Below are 25,090 nucleotides of genomic sequence, written 5' to 3'. Positions count from 1 at the left end.
ACATTTAACACCTTGAAAGAGGCTCACAGCAAGAGATGACATCATCTCTTAGCTCAGTTATTCCAGATGCCTGAAAGGGTGAAGCTGTGTTTGCCAAAACCACACCTGCTTTTGGAATCTGTCAAGACTGAATGGCAGCCTGCAGACCTCAGTAACCTCATCCTGGGAAACAAATGACATGATGATGACTGGACTAATTACTAATAATGACTGAATGGGATCCTAGCAACATGCCAGTGTCTTTTGAGTTGTATGCCTTTTTGACATAAAGGATCTGTGTTCAAACACCAGGGGATGGACTGTGACATTGTGAAAACACATATTTGGTCTTCGCCCCTTCATCTCCTGACATACAACTCCTAAAATCCTTGGAATCTCCCAAATGATAAGAGTCTTCTCATTAGCTAATGATGGCTGGCAGGCCCTAGATAGCTTCAGGATGTGGGCTGGTCACAGGAAAGACCAAGGCAGGACTTTCAGTCCCACTCCCCAAGCTCCAGGGAGGGAAGAAGGACTGAAGGTTAGATTGATGACCAGTGCTCAATGATTTAATCAGTCGTGCCTATGTAATGAAGCCTCCATAAAAACCCAAGAGCAGAGGGTTCAGAAAGTTTCTGAATAGCTGAACACATGGAGGTTCCTGGAAAGTGGCATGTCCAGGGAGGTACATGGAAGCTCCATGCCCCTTCTCCCATACCTCACTTTGTGCATCTCTTTGTCTGTATCCCTTGTAATACCCTTTATAATAAACCAGTAAATGTAAAAAAACTTAAAAAAAAAAGTTCATGGAAAAATTCGTAGTATCTTTTAATTCTATTTCTTCATGAACTTTTTGAAGTACCTATGCATGTGGGTTGCAAATTTCTTCCAATACATTCTTTTATCTTTTCATCCTAACAGGATTTTCCACAAAGCAAAACTTTTAATTTTGATAACTTATTCTGTGGATCATACTTTTAGAATCATGTCTAAAAACTTTTTATCAAGCAATCCCTAGGTCCCAAAATTTTGTTCATTTTCATCTCGAAATTTTACAGTTTTATGTTTTACATATAAATGTATGAGCTATTTGGAGTTATTTTTGTAAGGTGTTAAGATTTAGGTCAATGTTTTTGGGTTTTGTTTTTGCCTATGGTACCCAATTATTCCAGCACCATTTGTTGAAAAGACTACCCATTCTACATTGAATTGCTTGGCATCTTTGTCAAAAATCAATTGGCTGTACTTGCATGGGGGTTATCTCTTGGTTCTCCATGGTTCCTCTCTCTCTCTCCCTCCACCAGTAACACAGTTTTTATTGTTCTGTTAAAGTCTTGAAACCAGTTACAGTGATTCCTATCATTTAAATCTTTCTCAAAATTGTTTTAGCTATCCTAGTTCCTTTGTCTCTCATTTTAAATTTTAAAGTAATCTTTTCCATATCTATACAAATCTTGCTGGGATTTTGATGGGAATTGTGTTAAATCTGTTACATCAGTTGAGGGAGAATTGGAGAATTTATTATGTTGAACCTTTCAATCTATGAACACAGTAATTATTCAGATCTTTCGGCAACTTTCTAGTTTTCTGCATTAAAGTCATATGTATATTTTCTCAATTTTACAGTGAAGTTTCCCTTTTAATTATTCTGAGCAGTCTTAAATATTATATTTTTATTTTGATCTCCACATGTGAATTGCCAGTATACAGAAATGCAATTAGATTTTTGTATTGAAGTTGTACTGTGCATTCTTGCTGAACTTATTCATAAATTCTAGGAATTTTTTTTGTAGATTCCTTGGGACTTTCTGTGTAGATTATTACGTCACCTGGAGAAAAAAAAAGGAGTTTTATTTCTTCCTTTCTGATCTGCAAGCCTTTTATTTCCTTTTCTTAATCCTAGTGATGTCACTAGAAATTCCAGTACTATGCTGGATCACAACAGCGACAGCAAACATCCTTGATTTGCCCCCAATCTTAGGGTAAAAAATATTCAATCTTTGGGCCGACCCCGTGGCGCACTCAGGAGAGTGCTGCGCTGGGGGCGCAGCAGTGCTCCCACCCCAGGTTCGGATCCTGTATAAGGATGGCCGGTGCGCTCACTGGCTGAGCGCAGTACGCTGGTCACAAAAAGACAAAAAAAAAAAAAATTCAATCTTTTACCATTAAGTATGATGGTACCTATAGGTTCTTGCAGATGTTAAGAACGTTTCCTTCTATCATTCATTTTCTGAGTTTCTTTCATGAGTGAGTGTTGAATTCTGTCATATGGTTTTTCTCAATCAATTAATATTATGGTGTAGCTTTTCTTTTCTGACCTGTTAACAATGTCAACTATACTGATGATTTTCAAATATTGATCCAACTTGCATCCATGGATAAACCCCACTTGGTCATGGTGTGTATTTCACTTGCTCTCCCTGTATTCTCTTTTTTCTCTTTTCTTTTTCCTGCCTTCTTGTGAATTACTTGAATGTCTTTTAGAATTTCATTTAGACTTATCTTTTTTTTTTAGTGGCCGCTCTAGGTATTACATTATACATTCACAACTTAACACATTTTATTGATTATCAACATTTTACCAGTTCATGTAAAATGTGGGAACCTTACCTTCCTCTACACCCCTTTACATTTCCCTATTTATAACGTAATCATTTAAAATATTCCCTCTGCATACACTGAGACTTTATCAGACAGCTGTACTTTAACATTCAAACACAAGTTGGAAAAGGAATATCTACCGAATGTACCAGCAGTGCGGCTCTTTCCATGGTTTGTTCTTCCTTCCCAAAGTTCCCACATTCCTGTCATCATTTCCTTTCTGTTTAGAGAAATTCTTTACCTGTTATTGCAGAGTGGGTCTGTTGGAGACAAACCATGTGAAGGATGTTTCCACTTGATACAAAATTCTGAGCTGATTGTTCTTTTCCTTTGGCACCTGAAAAATGTCAGGCCATTTCCTCCTGACCTCCCTGAGCTCTGATGAGAAAGCCACTGCCATTTCAAGTTGTTTCCTGGGACTGGCCAGGTAACTCAGTTGGTTAGAGCATGGCCTTGTAATACCAAGGTCAAGGGTTCACATCCCTGTGAGGGCCAGCTGCCAACCAAACAAAAAAAACCCACAAACTGTTTTCCCTCCTATAAGTAGAGTAGCGTTTCTCACTACTTGCTTTAGTTTGCAGAAGTTTGACTATGACGTCTTAACATCTTTACAGTTATCCTGTCTTCACTCAGCTTCTTCTATCTATAGGTTTACAGCTTGCCTAATCAGCCATTATTTCTCCAAATACTGTTTCAGTCCCACCATCTTTCTCCTCTCTTTCTGGAACTTTGATGATGCAAATGTTAAATCTTTTGTTAAAGTCCCACAGGTCCCTGAAGTTCTGTTCATTTTTTCCAGTCTATTTTCTCTCTGTTGTTCAGACTGGGTAATTTCTATCTTCAAGTTTATTGATTCTTTTCTCTGTCCTCTCCATTCTGCTGTTGAGCCATCCGCTGTTTTTTATTTCAATTATTGTATTTCTCACTTCTAAAATTTCCATTTGTTTCTTCTTTATATCTTGTATTTTCTCCCTCAGACTTTCTATTTTTTGTTTTCAAATATAAGTTAATGCTTATTGCAGCATTTTTATGATGGATTCTTTAAAATCCTTGCCAGATAATTCTAACATGTGTCATCTCTGTGTTGGTATCAGTTGTATCTTCTCATTCAGGTGGACATTTTAGTGGTTCTTCATATGAGTGACTTTCAACGGAAACCTTGACATTTTGGGTATTATCTTATTGGACTCAGGATCTGATTTAAGTCTTTAGTTACAGCAGGCCTCTGCCAACACTGCTTCAGCGGGCAAAGAGAGCGCTATTTCTGCCAGGTGAACACAGAAGGTGGAGGGGAAGTTAAGGTTCCCAGTTCAGCCTCCATCAATCCTGCATGAGGAGGTACTCCTTGTTACTGCCGGGCAGGGTGAGAGTTCGGCCTCTCCAAAGGCCTCCAGTGATACCTACATGGCTGAATCGGGACGTCCTGTTATGGCTCGCTACACAGCCTCCCCGACACCACAGAGGGGTAACCTACACTGCCAGTAGATTGAGGTAGAATTCCTCAGTTCCTGCTAGGTCTCCCCCAGTGTCGCCCAGCAGATATGAAGACCCCAGCTCCTCATCCAGGCTTCTCTGATACAGGCCCTCCAGAGATGGGCATCAGTACAGCTTACCAAGGGTGGAAGTCTAGATTCCCCATGCCGCCTTTGATCATTAGGGCGAGGGTGGAAGCTGCAGTGTTTTCTGTGATATTTGGCTGGAGTAAAGCACTAACTGTCTAAAAAGTTTTCTATCTGGTTGCCCCTTTCCTGGTCTTTTGGCTAGATATAGCAGGCTCTTCTTGGGGCTTTTCTTGTCTGAGCCCTTTGGTGTTCCTGGGTTGCTAGCTTCCCCAGCACTAAGTCCGGGATAAATGAGGCAAAAAGCAAACCCAGGGAACTAAGCTCTGTCATTTCTCAGGTCCCAATGTATCTGGCCAGTCTATTTTCTTTTCTCCACCTTTTAGTCTTATATTTGTTTTATATATAAAGTCCAGTGTTTTTAGCTGTACTTAATGGTTGGAATAGAAAAATATATATCTACTCCATCTTTCCATAAGTACAAAGCCAAGGATCATCTTTTGTTTCTCAAATTGCATACGTGTAGGCCTTATTTTAAAATAGGAACAAGAAAGCAAGTTTTACTTTATCACACTAAAAATGTTCAGTTACCTGTTTATAAAGAACAGTTTACCTCTTTACAAAATGTTACAGTTTACAAAGTATGTTTTAGAAAGGAAAAAAAGTATCAAAAGTCTGTGAAAGCTTCCTGATATGGTTTCAGAGAAAAAAGGAGATATCTCCAGACATTTAAATCAAGCAAATCTTTCTAAAAATAGTAAAGGGCTTCACTTCCCTCTCTTAAGAACTTCATGTGGAAACATTCTGATAAGTATAAACTGGATGGTTAACACATTCCAAAGATTCTACAAGTAGTTATAAAAAAATGCAGAAATTGCAGTATCGACCCTCCTTTCACCTCACAGTTGTAGGTTTTGGTTCACTGACTTCATCTCAAGAATCACACCACTGGCTTTTTCAGCCCCTGTGTCTTCAACAGGAAATAAGCAGTCCTCTTCCCAAGTGATTTTCAAATCCCCACACCTGTTTCCCTGAGCCTTCAACCCTCCTCTCCTCCTCCCCATAAATCACATGATGCTCTTTTTGGCCTCACTTGCTTTTGGTCATCACTTCACAAAACAGTTAATATATTGGCTACCTTTTTTCCATTGATCAATTTCCAACCAAATATATGCATTTCAAACAATTACTTCCCAAAACCTGGCACCAAATGGACACTTTTCATACTGGAGAAACTTTATCTTTTAGTAGCTTTCTAAACTCTGTGAAGTCATATCTCAAAGATGTGTTCAAAAGGTCTGACATACACTGAGTTATTAACACTAAAAGATTTCCTGGCAATTCAAGTTCTGCTTCTTCCTATTACTTCTTCACTATATAGTTCACCTACCAATATTCTCCCAAAATTAGTTCTGTAGCTTCCGCATTTTTTTAACCTCTTCTATACTTTTTTCCCCCTCCTGTTGTTAATCTTTCTATTTGGCACAATCTCTTCCTGCAACATTTTTCTAATCTTACTCTTGTCTCTGCGCTCACATCCTCCACCTTCATTCTCAGCAGTCTGTACTGGTCCTATCACCACTTCTTTTCACACCAGATGCTACATGGAGAGTAAGTTCTTGGCCCAAGAAGTACACTATCTTCAGGCTACAGGCACTACTGCCTTCATTTCAGGCCATGTGTATTAGCATATATCTTATTTAAATGTTTAAAAACAAGTTTGGGTTTTTCAGATTGGTATTGTGGAAAGAGGGGCAAGGAAGTTGCGGGTGTTCATAAAAGGAATACTGAAATGACATACTACGGAAGGCACCGTGGAAGCTGGACAAGAAGGGAAGCAGAATCGAAGAATTAGTGGAAGAAAATCAGTGCACTGTCAAGTCCACCTGAGGCTGAAGAACTACTACAAAGGGTTGCTGTGAGGCTTAAATGGACCAATAAATATGAAGAATCACTAATCCTCACAACAACCGTGTGAGGTCGGGTTCTCAATCCACTTAACAGTCTGTTAATATTTAACACTTTAGTAAATTGATCACAGAACTGCAGAGTGAAGAAAATTTCTTCACTCTAAAATAACTCTAGGACTGGCGACTTAGCTCACTTGGTGAGAGCACAGCCTTATTACATCAAGGTCACATTCAGATCCCTATTCCAGACAGCCACCAAAAAAACCCAAATAACTCTAAAATAAGCTACTTCAAACCACTATGCACTATTTCACCTAAATGCCAACTAAAACAAACCTGAAATACCAAAAGATAATTATCTTCTTCCAAAATATTCACGTTTACCCAGTATCATAGGACAGACCACCACATTAAACAGAAACTTACGTAAATAATGTTTATAAAAAACCAAGAGGACATTTTACTTTCAAGAATCTATAAATAGTCCCCTCCAAAAATCCAATCTTCCTATCCTGTCATTGAAATAACTGATTAAAGAATCTTCCCAACTCCTGTGCCTGGGTATGCTGCCACACACGTTCGTTTTCCCCACCTTTCATAAGCAAGGTAGCTGCCACATCCACGCAGCTCTGATGCAGCACAGCAGGCCCTGGCCAAAGAGTCAACAAATTAATGAAATCCATAAACATCCTTTGTGTTAACAAACTGAATTCCCTGCCTTCCAAATGCTGTAATATTAAATATCATCAATGAATACTTAGTTTTCTGCTCTTTTCAAAAGGCTCTTTATAATATTTCTCATATTAATAACTATGTAAGTTATTAGATTCTTCTAAGCGCATATGATCTGAAAAAGGCAGACAACCAAAGTGGTTTTAAAAATACAACAAATTAATTTATGCTTTCATTTGAAACAAAAAATACATAACATTACCCTCAGTTTCACATCTGCTGGGATTTCAAACATTCCAGAAAAGGAAAAACACTCACTCAAACGGTTAATTTCATGAATGTTGATCATATGCACCCCTCCTCTACCCCGACCCACCCGCACCCCGACTCACCCGTACCCCGACCCCTCCTCCACCCCGACCCAGCCCGTACCCCGACCCCTCCTCACGCAGACCCCACCGCACACGAGTCCTCCTCGCCACCGCTCTCGCACCCCGGCCCCTCCTCCCGACATCCCAGGAAGGACGCGGCGCCCGACCAGTGGGAAGATGGCGGCCCTCACCCGTCACAGCCGCCGCTCCCGCCACCGCCCGGAGCCTGCCCGGGTCGCGCTCAGCACGTCGGCCCCCACGACACGGATCCCAGGAACACCTGGCCGACGCGCAGGACACCGGCTGTCTCCGCACTGACGCGACCCCGCGACCCCGACCCGGCGCGCCCGCATTTCCGGCGCCGATGGAAGTCCCGCCCCGACCTCCTCCCCACGCCCGGCACCGCCGGAAGTCCCGCCCCGGCGTCCCCCCAACGGCCCCGAGGTTTCTAGGAGCGCGCGGGGAGACCCTCTCTCGGCAGCAGTGTCGGCGCACCGCACCCTGGCTGCCCTTCGCGGGCGCTGCGGCCGAGAGAGGACGAGGCGGGCCACCTCGGAAGGGGGGCGGGCTCGGCGTTCTCTTCCGGGGGCCTGGATGAGGAGGCCGGGGTCGTGGCCCCCACCCCAGAGCCCCCAAGGAGTGCCCCCCGGCCCGCAGACCCCTACCCCGTAGACCCCAGGGAGCGCCCCGCGGCCCGCAGCCCTGAGGGAGCGCTCCCCATCCCACAGTTCCCCTCCCGCAGCCCTCGCTCGCGGACTCTCCCGGGGACGGCGCTGCTTACCGCAGCGAGCTCGGGCGGGGTCCGAGTCCATCTGCCCGGGAGCCGCGCTCCGGCCTGGGAACGGGAGTCCAGAGGCGCGCGCGCGACCGTGTCACAGCTCGGCGGGCCCCGTGGGGTCGTGCCGCTGGGCGCCGGAGGCGGACCGCGAACCTCTCGGCTCGTCTGCAGGAGATGACTCACCGGCTCCCTCTGAGATGTCTGCTCGCCATTGGCTGGGAGGAGACAGGATGAGCCGTGCACCGCTGGAGTGCGAGCGCGTCGCGAGAGGAGCCCCCACGCAGACACGAACCGGCCGGGAGCCCTTCCCTCCAGGTGGGCCACCGGGCCTGCGCCTTCCTTCAACAGTAGATCTCGGGGTGCAGATCCAGGAAGCGGTAATATGCGTGTTGTGCAAGAAACGGCTTAACGTTATATTTGGAGATGCAAATAAGTGTGTGGAATAAAACGTGAAGTTATTTCTGCCAGAAGTGTGATAATAAAAGCTTACCGCTGGAACAGTTCTGCAGGATGAACTCTAAGGAAGAGGTATTTGACTCCTTAGAGAAGTCATTTTCAGGCGTTTGCAGGTTGAGACACACATTCAAGAAACAGTTTATTTAGCACCTAACGTGCACAGGACATTCTGCTGTAGCAGACAGAAAGCTTTGTAAACCACGATATCATGTTCAGCCAACTCACATGCTCACAGGTGGCTTCATTCTGCAACACAACTCCACTTTCTCACAGCATTCCCCCTGTGTTCATGTCTAATCGTTATCAGGAGATAATGAAACCTAGGTTCTTAGAAAATGAGGTGAATTATTAGGGGGAAAATGTTGCCAGTGAACTACCAAACATAAACTGTAAACCTGATGTTACAGTGATGTTAGAAAACTCTCTGCTGACAGAAAGCACATGTAAATGAAAAAATAAAATACCGTGAATAACTTTATACGTCTCTAAGCCACATAGTTGATATCTTTATTTCTTAATACCACATAACTTCTAACCCCACAAGCATTTACAGTATTAAAAGTAATACTGAGTGAGGTATTGTGCCTACCTTAGGGAAGAGCTCCAAGATATTTAGTAACTAATCGTAGGTCACAGAGCACAAGGGTAACTCCTAAGTCTCTTTTTATGTTAATAGTAGCCATATGGAAACCAACTTCTGAAACAGTTTTGCAGTGATCTTTCCAAAAAAATCAGAACAACTTAAAACCAAACGGCTACAGGAATCCGAATTGCATAAAAGGGCCTATGCGTGCATAATGGACCTCCTCTGTTGTGCATTCTGAATCCTGTATTTCTTTGTATCTATCAAGATTATATACAAATAAGCTGGTCAGTTAGCTCAGTTTAGAGCGTGGTGCTGATAACCATAACAGCCTAAAAAAAAAAAGATGTTATGCAAAGACTTCATGACAGAGATATCATTGTCCCCAATCTGATGGCAATATTTTGCATAACAATCTTCATAGTAGAGTATTGGAGTGCAAATACTGTGGTATGTTAGTATGTTATTGAGTCCATAACATTTGGTAACGTCAGTGTAATTAATTATGTTATAAATCACAAAATCAAAGAGAAAGTAAGACCATCTAAATTGCAAATATAGGAATCCTTCCTTCTTTCCCTTTTGTTAAGGACTCTAGCTGTTCATTAGAGGATTGTGAGTTGTTTACGGTGTCAAAAGAAAACGATTACAACAAATTTAGTTTAAATATCTAATTGGCTTCTATTAGCAATTCTAGAATTGGGAAGCATCATTCTAAAAAATGGAATGAGTGCTCTGCTGGGCGTGGCAGAACAGTTGGTTTTTGTAAGGTGGGAAGAAGGAAGCAGAATAAGAACGGATTAACATCAGGTCACTTCTTGTAAGGACTTAAGTAGAGAGGACTTCCTTATCGCACTGGGCAGGTTGACTGGGCCCCTTCAGATTGGTTGCTGTGAATCTCATGTTTTCAGGAAAAACTGGTCTGTTTGGGGATCTAACTGCTTTCTTAAAGTTTCAGTTTAATTATGTGGTACTTAGCATGAGTGACTCCATTTTGGTTTGGTATTTTGTGACCTAGCACAGGAGCTCAGTCCAGAACAATGGCCTCCCATAAATTTTATTTAGTAATGCTAAGAGTGAAGGAAACTGGAAAAGATATTGTCTTATTTATAAAAATTTTTGTATACGATTCCTTACGTGTGAAAGCATCTACTCATGTGGCATCTCACTGGCATCAAGCCAGAAAAAAAAAAAACAACTAAAGATCTGAAAGCCCTCATGTTTTCTGTTTCTTGCTGTTACTCTTGATATCCTGAGCTGCCACACACATTGAAAGAGTCCTGGCACCAGTAACATCTACCACCATAAAACATTGTTTACTCGGTGGGCATTTATTCTCCCATTACTATGCATACACATGTGTGACAAGACAGACAACATTAAGATACGGTTTCAGACCTCAAAGAAATTACTAGTTACTTAACACTAAACTAATAATATGAAGTAAAACAAGGTCCATTAAATGTGATATTAACTCTAAGCATATTCATAGTTTAGGGAAGAGAAATAGAGCACTGTTTTCTTGGGAGGAGTTGGAGAATATACCCAGGGAATGAAACTTAAACTGAACTTTGAACCAGATATATTGATAGAGAAATGGCTGGAGAAGAGGGGGCACATTCCAGGCAGAAATAAGAGGAAAAATGAAGACAGAGAAGAAATGGGCAAAAAGTGGCAGCAAGAAGGCTGGCCCACCCATTTGAGCAGAGGGTCTGTTCGGAGAAAAACAGAGGGGCTCTAGAAGGACCAGAGCAGGGAAGGCCTCTGAAGTCATACCACTCGATCCTGACAGGACAGGTACCAAGGAGTTGTTCTCCACCCCAGCACAGAAGCCTGTGAAATTCTCTCCAGGGACTCACTTTTGCCCACTTCATCCACCAACTCTCCCCAGTAATCCACGGCCTGCCCATTCCCAGTCTCAGTCCACACCTCTTGCATCCACTTTTGTTGCTTCAGGTACAGCTTACCTGCTGATGGGTGCAGAGCTCTGCTTTCAGCCTGAGACAGGAGGTGCTCGGTTTCCCCAGGTTGGGGTTTCAGGACACACCTCTGGGTTTCAAGCCACTTCCCAAGGTCTCAGACCCCTCTTTTAAGCCCTCCCCTAAAGGAATGCTACTGTTGCCAGTTAGACCTATTTTCAGTACCAGCACAGGGAAATAGAGACCACAAGGAGCAGGTTTATGCAAATTCAGTGGCTGGGCATGCTCAGTAGAGAAGGGTGATGTAACCCTGTTAGATGACCTTACACTAGGGGTGTTAAGAGAGCGCAGAACTTTCTTGAATTCATGTCTGCTGCATGTGATAGGGCCTGACCAATGAACATGCTCCAGGAACCAACTGAGCATGTGCAAGACTAATGTTACATAACTGGGAACCACCCCCTTAATTGAATATTCATTATACATCATGAATATGTATAGATAGCAAAACTACAAAAGGCGAATCCTAGCAGAAGTTGGGGCTGCTGCTCACTTTCCTGGAACCAGCCAGCACTCTGTACTGAACTTTAAGTGTGTATTGCTTATTGTCGGTCCCCAGGCAGGCCACGAGGCGCTGGCGTAGTCTTCTGAGGCCAATGGAATTTCCATTATACCAGTGGTTCTCAAAAAGTGGTCCAGGGACCTCTGAGGGTTCCTGAAAACCTCTCAGGGGCTCCATGAGGTCACAATTAATTTCATGATACTAAGATCCTAGTTGCCTTTTTCACTCATTCGCTCAAGAGTATACAGTAAGATTTTTCAGACTATAGGATACATGACATCTGTTGGAAGGTTACTGGAAAGTGTGCTCATGTATTATATTTCCTAGAATTTTCTAAGGTAGTAGACTTAGGGCTGTGGTTCTCAAAGTGCTGTTTACAGATCCCAGGGGGTTTCTGAGACTTTTAAGGGTCTGTGATGTCAAAACTGTTTTCACAATAATAATAAATTGTTATCTGCCTTTTTCACCATGTTATTTGCACTGATGGTGCAAAAGCAAGTGGGGAGTCGGAGGTGGCAGGAGAAGGTTGGGACAAAACTATTGGTACCTTTGTTACTGGACAGCAGTTTCAGGTTTTCCGTCAAACCCTGAAGGAGAACCTTTCAAGGGACCAAGGGAAGCCTGCAAGTGGTAAGCACCGCTCAGTGAAAAGGGAGGAGGGACAGAGAAGAAACATCCAAACTGTAGGACTTTATTATAGAGGGAAAGCACACGAATAGGATGTGAGGGCGTCTGCGACTGAGGAGCCCTAGATTCCTGAGGGAGTTTACGAGTCCTTCTGGGGAGGTGTCTCTCTCTATCCTAAGGGGAGGGATATTCGGCATGGGGGAGCATCAGGGCTTCCTGTCACGAGCCCTGAGTTTCTGAAGATCTGGGTGAGGCGCAGTGGGTCACTTTTCCCTTAACTTGGTCCCTTCTGGTCTGGCCTCAGTGGGCGGTGGTTTGGTCGCCGTGTGCACTTGTGTCCCCAGGTGCGCAGGTGCGCGGTTTCGTAGACTGCGAAGTCCCAGGTGCAGCACGCGATGGGTAGGCTGGCGAGGCTGTCTCAGCTGTTCCCAGTCCCAGAGAGTGCCCATGCAGTCTGAGTCTTCATGAGCAGCCGAGAGCCACACCAGGCCAGCTGGCGACTTTACATTTAAGAAATCTGTCTCTAATACTGAAAGGCATGAGGGCAGGCGCTAGCTATCGCTCGCTGCAGGCAGGACCGCGCGCCGCGGTTATCTCAAGACTCCGAGGAGGCGCCCGCACTCGACCCCGCTCCGCTCCACGTCTGTGAGCGACGAGGCGCCGCCTACGCCCTCTCCGGCGCGGGCACCGCGCCCCGGAGCCGTCGCCAGGCCAGGACGCCCGGCACCTGCTAGACAGTCCCAGACTTCTGGTTTCCGTCCACTCGGCCGCGGGGCCCCGCCTCGTCGCGTCACACAGCGCGTCCACGTGCAGGGCGCAGGCGCACTAGAGGCGCGTCTGACAGCAAGCACGCCCCTCTCAGCCCCGGGCGTGCGTCCGACGTCAGCACGACTCTCGCAGCTCTGGGAGCACCTCCGCGCGCCTGACGTCACCTGGCCCCTCGCCGCGCCTCGGGAGCGCCCCGGCCGCCGCTGCGAGCCAACGGGTTCGCCGCCAGGGCCGAGCGCGCGTGGCGGGCGGGCGGGCGTCGCCTGCGCCCCCGCTGCCCCGCCTTTCGGCCGCGTGAGGCTCCTCGGCAGGCTCCCCGCGGGCCCGGGCCGGCCGCGGCACCGTGGTCTGAGGCGGTGGCGCCACCGCGTGACGTCGACGCGCGCCGATGGCGATTGGCCGGGCGATGTGGCGCGGGTGCGCGCTAGCGCAGGCGATTGGACGCGGGGGCGGGGCCCGGTGGGGCCGGAGAGGTACGCTCGGGATCAGGTGCGGAGGATAAGGCGACAAGGGACGGGGACGGACGGAGAGACGGAGGTACGCACGGAACCGAGGTGCGCGGACGGACAGGAAGACGGGGACGAGAGACGGAAGGATGGGGGGACTGGGGAAGGACGGGGTATGGGGAGACGTGGACGGGGGTGCGAGGGATGGAGGGACGGACGGGGGCACTGGGGAAGGTCGGGGACGGAGGTGCGGACGGATGGATGAGGGAGGGGAACGGAGGGACACGGAGGTGCGGGATCTGGCGGGCGGACGGGTTCTCCTTGCGCAGTGCTTGTCCTCCTGTCCTCTGCATTGGTCGTTAAGTTCTCTCCGGTTTGGGGTACTGAATAGCGTTGTTTCGGCTGTCACCCTCGTCTGTGACTCTTGCCGCCCCGAGTCCCCCCGTACACACGGCCCCAGCCCGCTTTCGTTAGAATTCTTGTCGCGTGTCCCCTGTAGCTGACACTGCGCACGCTCCGCCTGGGCTTGAGCTCTGCACGGACAGGCAGGGCACAGTGCTGGGAACCAGGACCTGCTGTGTGCGAGGCGCTCCGCAGAGTACCCAGGTTGGAGAGCTGGAGTCTGCTGGTTCTAGATGGACAGAAAGTGAGACTCAAGATCTACAGAGTGCTTTAATGCCTGCTTTAAACTGCAAGGCAGAGATTAATTAGGGTTCAGAAAGTTAAGCTTCCGTCCACTAAGGCAGGGATGGGCCAGATCTGGTTGGCTGCGTGTTTTATGTCCTGTGAGCTCAAAATGTTTTTTGTTTTTGTTTTTGTTTTTTGTTTTAACTTTTAAATTGCTGGAGGGGAAAAAAGAAAATATTTTGTGATATGTGGGAATTAAATTCAGATTTCAGTGTCCGTAAATAAAAATTGGACCGTGGCAGCACTCAGTTTGCACATTGCCCGAGTCTGGCATTGCCTGAGTCTGGCATTGCCTATGGCTGCTTTAGTGCTACACAAGGTAGAGTTGATGCTGTCTGGCCCTTTATAGGAAAAAATTGCTGAGCACTGCCTTCAGACATCCAGTGAGTATAGTGACTTAAGTTTTCCGTTTATCTAGAATAGTATTAGCTGTGTACTGCTGGCCATGGAGAGAGTTGACAAAGCAGTCCCACAGCTTGTTCTTCTGATTAGGAGCCCAGGTTGAGGAAAACTGGATTAAATGTTCTTGGGACATTGATGAAAGTGTCATTGAATGGTTGGCACATGAACTGGACCTTGAAAAATGGATCTCAGCAAAGATCAGCATGTGGCATTCTTGGGCAGCTATGCAGAGGCAGGGAATAGCAAAGTATTTGAGATGGCTGTGGAAACACGTGATAAAGAACATTGAAGCTGTCACAGAAGACCAGGGTGAAAGTTAGGTTGGGGCCAGATCACGGAGTCCTGAGGAGGAAAAGCTCATAGAGCAAAGAGCGACTGTCAAGTGCTGCAGAGGGCTGCGGGTCAAGAGTTTAGAACACTGAGTGTGACAGTTCAGGGAGAGGCGGTGGTGAAAGACCCTGTGACTGTCCGCAGGAGTGGTGAATGGCTGGCAGCAAGCCAGCAGTATTCTCGGGCAGGTGGCAGCAGCAGCATAGTCCGTCACCTTTGATGTGGCTGCTGCTTGTCCACTGTACCTGTGACGTTCAGGAAAACGTGATGTGGTAGCCTTTCTTCCTCTTTCCTCCTCAGTATTACCAAGACAGACCAGACATTTTGTAAGTATGCCTGAAATAAATACCGACCATCTTGATGAGAAACAGGTTCAACTCCTAGCAGAGATGTGTATTCTCATTGATGAAAATGACAATAAAATTGGAGCCGAGACCAAGAAAAATTGTCACCTGAATGAAAACATTGAGAAAGGTACTGTTTTAAAATATACTTTGTTATGAACAATTTGCCTGGGCATTTCAGGTTAGCTGAGGAACATTCTCTGGTAAAGGAGATGCACTCTCTGTCATATCACACTGTCTTTAGTTCCAGTGGGTCAGATGCTGTACCTTGCCACCTTCCCTGTTTCACAACTCTTTCTCTCCACTTCAAGTCTTTTACTCAACTTCTTCAGAGTTATTGTGGTTTCATAAAAGAGGAAAGAATAGTCTAACCCTAACATAACAACAGTTGTTGAGCCTGTAATCCTTCTTTCTAATGCATGGAGAGGCAGGTATCGTAGAGATAAGCATGTGCCTTCACAACTTTCCCAGGAGTCAGGACAGACTGGGCCGTGGCTAACTGTCCCTCAAAGGGAATTGGGCCAGTACAAAGCAGCCAACAAGCTGACCATTTCCTTCACTTGGTGGCGGACTGCCCTACTGGTATGCCAGAGCTCTTCTCACTCAAAGCAAAAATAGCAGCAGACTGCTAATATCCTTCTGGACTGCAAGGAGGAAGTCGGGCAAATAGCTGCTTTTTATGACTTGTCCACTGTAGAAATTCATCACATTTCTTTTGCTTTCAGGATTATTGCATCGAGCTTTTAGTGTCTTCTTATTCAACACTGAAAATAAGCTCCTGCTACAGCAGAGATCAGATGCTAAAATTACTTTTCCAGGTTAGTATACTTAAGGGACAAGGTAGATTTCGTTTAGAAATATATTTGACTTTTTATCACTCTGAACTTCATGGAGCCAAGATCAAAAAGGAGAATCCTGTGAATGACATAATTTCATATTCTATATAGAATAAGTTTATGACGATTATAACACAATAAGACAGCAATAAAGGATAAGAAGTTACAGAATGGGTGTGTGTGTATGTGTATATGTTGTTTTTTTTTAAATCTGTATCTACACATTCTGATCTTTTGGGCTAAGGAGATAAAAGAACTTGTCTACAAATGATGTCTGTTTCACAGAATAATAACTGGTAGCCCTTTATAACTGATTTAAAAATCCTAACAAATCATTTTATTTTTGTTACTTATAAAAGTTTTTCTTGATCTTATAGATCACTTTGAAGGGGAGTTAATCTGTATCTATGCTAACTTCTCCAGGTTGTTTCACCAACACTTGTTGTAGCCATCCATTAAACAATCCAGGCGAGCGTGAAGAGAATGAAGCCATTGGAGTCAGGCGAGCAGCGCAGAGGCGCTTGAAAGCTGAGTTAGGGATTCCCCTGGAAGAGGTAACCAGTTCTATTGCACAGCCATACCAGCCAAAATCTAAACATACGTTAAAACGTTTTTGAACAAAATTTTTAAATTTAGATGTTGATCTCTGCTTAATAACCTCCTGTGTTGTGAATTAGCCCCAGAAAGCACCTTGAATACAGATGATTATTTAAATTTTGGTTTCTTAATATCACTTGTCAGAATTTAGCTCAGTACTGAGATGGGTTGATATGTTGACTGCTTTTATAATTGATCAAATCAGAGATGAATATTTTCTTGTGGAAATCTTTAAGAACATGAACTATAAATCTGATTATCTCTGATCTACTTAAATGGTACATTTTTTTCTCCAAAAAAGTAATCATAAAATGTGAAGGAGAATATATTACATTTCTAGTTTGAGTGAGTACCTTTTTAAGAAATATTTTGAAATAATACATGTTAGGTCCTATGGAAAGAAATGTAGACACTTAAAACTAACAATGTAATAATTTTTTCGTATATCATGGGTAGGACATTAATACTTTTTTTTTTTTTTTTTTTTTTAAGATGACCTGTAAGGGGATCCCAACCCCTGACTTGGTGTTGTCAGCACCACGTTCTCCCAAGTGAGCTAACGGCCTCCCTATATAGGGATCCAAACCCTTGGTCTTGGTGTTATCAACACCACACTCTCCCAAGTGAGCCATGGGCTGGCCCTTAATACTTTAAAAGTTCTAATTCTAAAACTCCACTGCTATTGTTCAAGGTATTCCTGTAATGTGGTGAGTTAATTTTAGAGCTCCCTTAGTTTGTGTTTTGAGATTTAAAAAAAAATAAGAAGAATTTTAGATTACTGTCTTGGTTATGTTTTTATTATTATTACTTTTTTTTTTCCAATGTCTTAGGTTCCTCCAGAAGAAATGAACTATCTAACACGAATTCACTACAAGGCTCAGTCTGATGGTGTCTGGGGTGAACATGAAATCGATTATATTTTGTTTGTGAGGAAGAATGTAACTTTGAATCCAGATCCCAATGAGATCAAAAGCTATTGTTATGTGTCAAAGGAAGAACTAGAAGAACTTCTGAAAAAAGGAGCCAGTGGTGAAATTAAGCTAACTCCATGGTTTAAAATTATCGCAGAGTCTTTTCTCTTTAAATGGTGGGATAACTTAAATCATTTGAATCAGTATGTTGACCATGAGAAAATATATAGAATGTGAATGTGGAGCTGAATGATTACTGAAAAATTTCTCAACTTAGTAAAGTTAGAATAATTTTTTTGTTTTAAATTTGGTTCCCTATTAGAACTTTCATGTGATACATTGATACTTTATAACTTGTGTGAAGAAACAACTAACTTAGAATTTTGTATCACACACCCCATATACATGCACTGCCTTTTGTAAAAGACATTTGTGAGAGATTATTGTAAAATGGGAGAACAAATGAAACTTAATTTAATCCATCCAAATGTGGTTATGACAAATTTGAACAAGCGAAGCTCTTCGTTTTTGATATGTTGTTATAAACCTTTTCACAACACTCATAGAGCACTCTGCTATTTGCTGAGTGCTCTATGTATCATTAAATTTTTATCACAGTCCAGAACAGTGCGCAAAGGAAACTTTTTGCTCCGCTACTTCAAAACAGTTTTAATCAACTTTCTGTATTAACAGATTAAACTATATATCCTAATTTTTATCATTCTAAGTTGATTTTCTAGTTTAATCATTCTGAAAGTATCATTTTGATACTTAAAGTCAGGCATTGCTTTTGATAATGATATTGGTTAGGTTAACCCTTCTTTGAAATAGTATTTTCCAATTAGTAAAGGCTGTGTTTTCAGAATTATGGTGGGCAGAAAGGCTGTTCATAAAGTGGGAATTGAGTACTGGTCTACAACAGGGTTTTCTTAACGTTGGCACTGTTAACATTTGGGCTGGATACTTCTTTGTTGTGGGGAGTGTCCAGCCTATGCATTGTCAGGTGGTTAGCAGCATCTCTGGGCTCCACACACTGAATGCCATTAGCACACCTTCTCCTATGACAAGTAAAATTACACCGGTTATTCCCAAGTGTCCTCTGGGAGCAGTCACCCCAGGTTGAGAACCACTGTTGTACCAAGGCCATGTTATAGGGGAAAAATAACAGTGAGAAAGGCTAATGTTCATGTTACATAGGTTTAGATTATGAAATATGTGTATATTAATATTTAAAATTGTACCTCGATTCATGCACTTTGATAAAACTTGCCATAGATTTCTCAACTCTGAAATCTTAAGACTATTATTCTTAAGTACTATGTAATAATGAAGAGAAAAATCTGTTTCTTACAAAGCTAAATGTTTTATAAAGTCAGTAGAATAATTCATTTCTTGTGAACCCTGAGCAATTAATTTATAATTTTAGGTAAGACTATTTAGCAAGTATTTTATTGAAAAGTAAAAACAAAATTACATTTTAGTACTGTTGTCTAGTTTGCTAAAATTTTAATACAGTAATAGGTTAATTTGCCTATAGTGGCGATAAATACCAAATAGTTTCAAATGCACTTTTTTGTTTTTATTTCAAATGCATTTATAATATTTTTCTAGTTCTTCAGTTTTATTTTCTAGGACATTTTAGGCTGAATGCCACACATTAGTTACTCCATAGCTATATGTGACTAACAGCTGCCAAATTGGACACTGGAGCCTTAGATTGTTACTGGCACTTTTTAAGCACTTAGCAAGTGTTAGATAATCACTATTGTTACATTACTAGAGTGCTGTTCCAGAACATATATATAAGTGTGAATGCTTTTTGACCTGATAAACTCCTTAGCACTCCTGTGCCTTTTGTAAAGAGTAATATTCCTCTCCTGGAATACAGCTGCTTCAGACCTCAAAGGCAAGAACTTAGATGTGTTGGTTTTGAACTTTAAAGTTAATTGAAACTTAGTTTTTCTTAAACTGTTTAAAATTCTTAGTCTCCAAAATAAATAATTTTGATTCAGACCAAACTATTGCCAACTCCTTTAAGGACAAAGTAGCAGTGGCCTTCTGTAAGATTGTTTATTCTGTCCCTGTACCAACATCATCCAGAGAACGAGAGCAGAAAGGAAGATTTGTGGGAGAAGGGAAGGAAGGAAAGCAAACTGTTTTTTTTCTTACTTGGCCCCAGCAGATGGAGTCAGGCACAGATGACAGGTCAAGTCCCAGTGGCTCCCTGAAGCCCAGAGGCCCATTACAGGCTCCTGGGTCCTGCTGCTGCAGTGGTTCTCATGGGGGGAGTCATCCTTCCACCTGCTCCTTGGGGTGTTTGCCGAATGGTTTCATTCCCTCAGTTGGGTTAGTCACACATCTGCTGGACCCTTGCCGGGTTGGGAGTCCTCTCTAGGGTGATTTATTACTTCAGATACACTCTTCCTCACTCACCTTCCTCACCGGGTGATTTTTCTGTCCTGTACATTCTTCTCACTCTTACGCATGTTAGACTGAACTTGTATGTTTGCGTGCATTTAGACACCCTGACAGATAACTTTCTACTTCACAGTTTTCACATATACTGTATACTTATCTACATGGTTTAGACTCCCAAATTTTAATCTCCAAAAGAGAATTCTCTCCTATTCCTTCTTCATATACATGAATGGGTGGGTAAACTGGTAGAACCAGACAATGGAATATTTAGCACTAGAAAGCAAGGAGCTTATCAAGCCACAAAAAGACATGGAAGAAAGTTAAATACATGCTAAGTGAAAGAATCCAGTCTAAAAGGCTGGATGTATGATCCAACCATGTGATGTCTAGTAAAGGGAGAACTGGAAAGAGTAAAAAGATCAGTGGTTGCTGGGGTTTAGAGGGAGGGAGCATTGAACAGGTGGAGCACAGAGGATTTTAGGGCAGTGAGACTGCTCTGTATGACACTGCAGTGGTAGATACAAGTCCTTGTGTGTTTGTCCAAACCCTCAGAATGTCCAGCACCAAGAGTGAACCCTGATGTAAACCATGGTCTTGAGTGATAATGATGTGTCAGTTGTAACAAATGCATCTCTCTGATGAGGATGTTGATAATCGGGGAGGCTTGCCTGTGTTGCGTCATGGGGTATGTGGGAAATCTCTGCATCTACTACTGAATTTTGCTGTGAATCTGAACTAGTCTAAAGAATAAAGTATTTTAAGAAATTCAACAGGTATTAAACATTTTTAAAAGATCTTAACCTCATTAATCACTGAGTAAATGCAAATTAAAACCAGGATTTAAAGGACTGGCATTATCCAGTGTTCACAGGATATAAAGTAATTGCTGCACTCAGACGAACTGGTGAGTGTCGATGTGTGCTACTATCAAAAATGTTAGGTACCACCTACGAAAGGCAAGTAATTGTACCTGACCAGACACAAAACTGGATGGGTCTTCTGGCTGGCCTGTTTGATTTCCATTTTGACAACTTAGTACTGAACTGGTTCGGCTGGACCAGTCTGCAAGGACTTTTTCAGGATTTCGGCATGCAGACTGGTCCTCAGTTTGCAGACTCAACTAGCATTACTTTGAGCCAGGAAATTATTGGCATAGTCACTGTTACTTTGAGAAGCTCAATGTTGCCTGGATTCTCATACTTTCCTACAATCATTCGGCACAGTGTGGGGTCAGGGCTTGTTCTCCGGCATGGATGTCCAGCCTGCTAGTCCTGGAAAGCCCCTGAAGAACAACTAGGAGTAAGTCAATCTTGGTTTTTATGCACAGAGTGCTATCAAGCAGTAAAAAGAACAGACTTGCTACACACAATATCAATAAATCTTGCAGACCTGAGTGAAAGAAGCCATAGAGAAAAAGTACATATTGTGTGAGTCCAGCGAAATACAGATTTTGGTAACGAGTAGTTCTAGAGGAACAGAATTTTAAGATATGTTTTCCAAATTGGTTCTGGGGTTTCTGGAATTGGCTTTCTCATCTGATGTGATGAGATTTAAGTATGCTAATCACTCTAATTTCAGTAGTAAAGAGAGCACTGTTGGTCCATAGTGTGATATGCCAATAGAGATGAATAAAATATCTTCATTGGATACTGCTAATTAACCGCTTACCTTTAAAAAGGAAGAAAATTCAGCAGGGACAAATAATGCATTTACTCAGGAACAGGAAGACTGTAACCTGGGTAACAGTCAAGAGAACTTTCCACCCGAGAGGGGCAAGAAGACTTAAATTTGTAGGAAATTTATTTGGGTTACATAAATTGTCAGATTATTTCATTGGTTAAACAAAGTGTTTAATTATTAGTAAAGCAAGGGGTTTGCATCAGTGTGCAAGAAAGGCTCTGCAGAGTATGCTACAGTTAGATCAGTCTCCTGGTATTGTGTATTGTTGGGGGTGCAGGTGTTTGTGAAGGAACTTGGTTCTTACAGTTCCTTTGTGGGTCTCTCAGTTCATCAACAACTCAGTGTCTAGTCAGCAGTCCAAAATGTAGTCACTGATGTCAGGCCTGGAATATCACTCAGCCCACAGAAACAAAGTTGGATCAACTTCACTCCAGAAGAATCACTTCAGCTTCCTAATTTATAAAGACAGAATGGGGGTGGGGGTGGGGCGCTTCTCTTTCCTGCAGGGTGGGGCTTGGCCCCTGAGCCACAGCTGAGATACCTCCTGCGTGGACGCAGTGGGAGTGCCTCGTCACTGGCCCTCACATGGCCCCTGCTGGCCACGGGTGTGCAGCCTTGCTACTGCTTGACACTGTGGAGGTCCTGGCACCACCGCTGTCCCGACTTCCCACGTGGTCTCTACTAGTCCTCAGGGGTGCCTCACCATAGCCTCACAGGTTTGAGAGCCTGACGCCTGTGTAGGTGAGGCTGGGGACCATGTTTTCCTCTCGTGCTGGGCTGCAGGGCAGGCCTTTACAGGGCTGTTCTTATCTGCAGTCTTAGGCTTCTCCAGGAAGTGGCTTCCCCAGCTCCAAGCCTGGGCTATGGGAGGTGAAGAAAATTCCCAGGGAGCTAGCCCCATGCCACTCCCTGGGGCCTGAGGTCCCTGGCTGGTCTGCCACCTGCTCTCCACCTTTCAGGCTATGATGTTTGGTGTATCATGTTCAGGGTTGTCAGTTGTACTTCGCAGGAGGAATACAGAACGTCTACTCAATCTTCCCAGAAGTGGAAGTCAAGGCAATTAACTTTTAAATCTTCTCTGTTTGTATGTTACCTGGACAGTCAGAGGAGTTTTAAATTATTTTAAAGTAAATAAAAATTGATAACTACAAGGTCATTTTTTTTTTTTTTTTTTTTTTGTGACCAGTAAGGGGATCGTAACCCTTGGCTTGGTGTTGCCTGCACCGCGCTCAGCCAGTGAGTGCACTGGCCATCCCTATATAGGATCCAAACCCGCGGCGGGAGCGCCGCTGCGCTCCCAGCACCGCTCTCTCCCGAGTGAGCCACGGGGTCGGCCCCAAGGTCATCATTTTCAATGTGAAAAATATTCCTATAGAATTGTTTAGTTTTCTGTCTCATACATAATTTTAGGAAAGCTTCTCTAGACTGAGATAAAGATTCAAGCTAAACTCTGTCAAAGTTTCAAGTCTTGCAAAATAAAGTAGAAAAGTAAAATGTCTTGTAAACCCTTTAGGTTAGTTGGGAGTCTTGGCTTATTGCCACTGCTTGTACAGCTTTTAGGTGGAAATGAAGAGAACCCTCCTCAATCCCTTCTTTAAGAAAAGTTGGGGGGCTGAGCCCGTGGCTCACTCGGGAGAGTGTGGCGCTGGGAGCGCCGAGGCCGCAGGTTCGGATCCCATATAGGGATGGCCGGTTTGCTCACTGGGTGAGCGTGGTGCTGACAACACCAAGTCAAGGGTTAAGATCCCCTTACCGGTCATCTTTTATAAAAAAAAAAAAAAAAGAAAAGAAAAGTTGGGAAAATATTAAATAGGTAAACAGAAAAAAAAATTATATTTTCAAAATGCTTTTTAATACTAAGGTTTTTGCCTTTGGAACCCAAGAAAAGGGACAAAAAAAGAATGGGACATGTCCCTCATCCCTCTAGGTGCATACACTGGAGAAGCCGAAAGGGTGATGGAAGGTAGGATAAATGTTTGCTGAGAGAGGAGCCAGGACTCAGAAGAGATGCCCAGATGGAAAAATTCCTGAGTAGAAGGATGCTGAAGGGAAAAACTGAGTCCACCTCCAGGTGGACGGAAGAAGGCCAAGCCATCCTGGCTTCCTCACCCAGGGGAGAACAATGGATTCCCTAAATTTGGTATTAGGAATAGAGCCAAAGGGAGTCCACACATAGTTGGAAAACAGTCACAAAAGGCAGGAGAAACTCTGGTCCATGTACACCAACATCATTCATAAAAACCAATAGAAACCACTCAAGTAAGTCTCAAGTATATCTGATAGTCCAAGGTGATGTCTTCACACAACAGGTCTCTCCCACTTTTTAATTGTATATTGGTGCTCCTATGTAATTTTCTATTGTAATTACATGTTTTCAATTGTAAAATAAGAACTCTTGGTGGCGTAAGGATAGTAAGTCTTTATCTGTAATATGGAATCAAGATAAAACATTCCATTTTATGATTTCTTTTTCTTTGATCACGGCTTTCCTGACTTACAGAATTACTTTAATGTATTCAAATCTATCATTTTTGTGTGTCTGGGTTTCTGCTGTTGGTTTCATGCCTAGAAAGGCTTTTCCTCATAAAATATAGTGACTCTTTATCCATACATTTTTTTCTAGTGTTTTTATGCTTTCACTTTTTAAAATCTTAATACTATCTCATCAATTCTTTAATAATTCATCTTTTCCATGTCTATTTAAAATGCTACTTTAATCACACACTAAAATGTATACAGTAGAACACGATTTACTCCAGGTTTAAAAAAAATAAATTTAAAAAAAAGTGCAGGTTCCAGTCAAAATGGTGGAATAGACGGTTCCCAGCATCACTCTCTCCCACAAATCAACCAATTTACAACTATGAAAATGTAACATCAGTGCAAGAGGAGGAGAAACCTACAGAATTCATGAAGGCAGGAGAAACCACAATGAAAGAAAGAAAAAACTGCTCTGAGCGTCCTGGGCCACAGCCACTTTAATGCTGGAACTGCAGAGCCCATGAAGCAGGAGCCAGCAGAAGCCATAGCTGTACCCTTTGGATGGAGTTGCTTGGAGGCAGCAGGGGAGAAGAGGGCCTTGGCAGTCCCCAGGACAGCAAGTCCACTAATAATAGGGTTCCTGTGGACCCACGCAGGAGCAAGGAGCCAGAACAACTGGAAAAAGGGAGCCATTCAGAGGCCAGTAAGTCATCACAAGGGACGGGCACAGGGCCCATCCCATGCGATGTGTTTGGAGCACAGGCAGTGGGGGAGACGGGCCCACTGGGAGAACACTGGGACACAGCAAGGATAGCCGATCCGCCCCCCAGGTCAGCACAGGACGGCTCAGAGGAGACTGGTCGGGAATGCAGAATAGCATGAGGTATATGTAGTTTGATGAAAAAACTCAGGCCCAGATCAGAGTTTCTACACAACCCAGATCCAGTGGGTCTCTACCCTATAAGGTCAACCATTAAATCCTGAGCTGCACAAAAAGCTTTCCCTAGGGAAACAGCAGCAAAGCAGCACTTTTAGCTCAACCACATAGCTCAAGCACTGGCTCCAACAGGAAGTTCCCCCATTTTAGAAATAAGCAAAAGACAAAAAATTAGTTCCAGCCCAAGCACATCACCAGCACCTTGGGGCCTGCCTGGGAACCAGAGGCTTGGAGCC

The 25,090-nt window shown here is 43.6% G+C and overlaps 2 protein-coding genes across 8 annotated transcripts in view; one reads left to right on the top strand and one right to left on the bottom strand.

Moving 5' to 3' along the window:
• The window catches only part of WDR37 (WD repeat domain 37), an 84,067-nt gene extending 76,014 nt beyond the window's left edge, over window positions 1-8,053 (bottom strand). For 4 of the 5 annotated variants that reach the window (XM_063099838.1, XM_063099840.1, XM_063099841.1 and 1 more), the window contains exon 1: window positions 7,284-7,422. The gene's annotated coding sequence lies outside the window, so the exon portion shown is untranslated. Of the gene's footprint in view, window positions 1-7,283; window positions 7,423-7,873 lie in introns of those variants that run through there. The other variant, XM_063099839.1, reaches the window with a different exon arrangement.
• Window positions 8,054-13,117: 5,064 nt separating this feature from the next.
• IDI1 (isopentenyl-diphosphate delta isomerase 1) lies at window positions 13,118-20,526 on the top strand. 3 transcript variants are annotated; one of them, XM_063100805.1, is made up of 5 exons: window positions 13,118-13,258; window positions 14,951-15,124; window positions 15,720-15,812; window positions 16,254-16,384; window positions 17,258-20,526. In XM_063100805.1, exons 1-5 carry the CDS (start codon window positions 13,174-13,176, stop codon window positions 17,573-17,575), a joined length of 801 nt encoding a protein of 266 aa, XP_062956875.1. In that variant the 5' UTR covers window positions 13,118-13,173; the 3' UTR covers window positions 17,576-20,526. The 3 variants fall into 3 exon arrangements, with proteins under 3 accessions (XP_062956875.1, XP_062956876.1, XP_062956878.1); XM_063100806.1 differs by having other exon boundaries at window positions 13,175-13,322; XM_063100808.1 differs by having other exon boundaries at window positions 13,175-13,339.
• Window positions 20,527-25,090: the final 4,564 nt, after the last annotated feature.

The sequence above is a fragment of the Cynocephalus volans genome, chromosome 6 (genome assembly GCF_027409185.1).
Source record: "Cynocephalus volans isolate mCynVol1 chromosome 6, mCynVol1.pri, whole genome shotgun sequence".
Lineage (NCBI taxonomy): Eukaryota > Metazoa > Chordata > Mammalia > Dermoptera > Cynocephalidae > Cynocephalus > Cynocephalus volans.
Note: the sequence above shows the minus strand (reverse complement) of the source record. Positions and strands in the feature narration are given on the sequence as shown.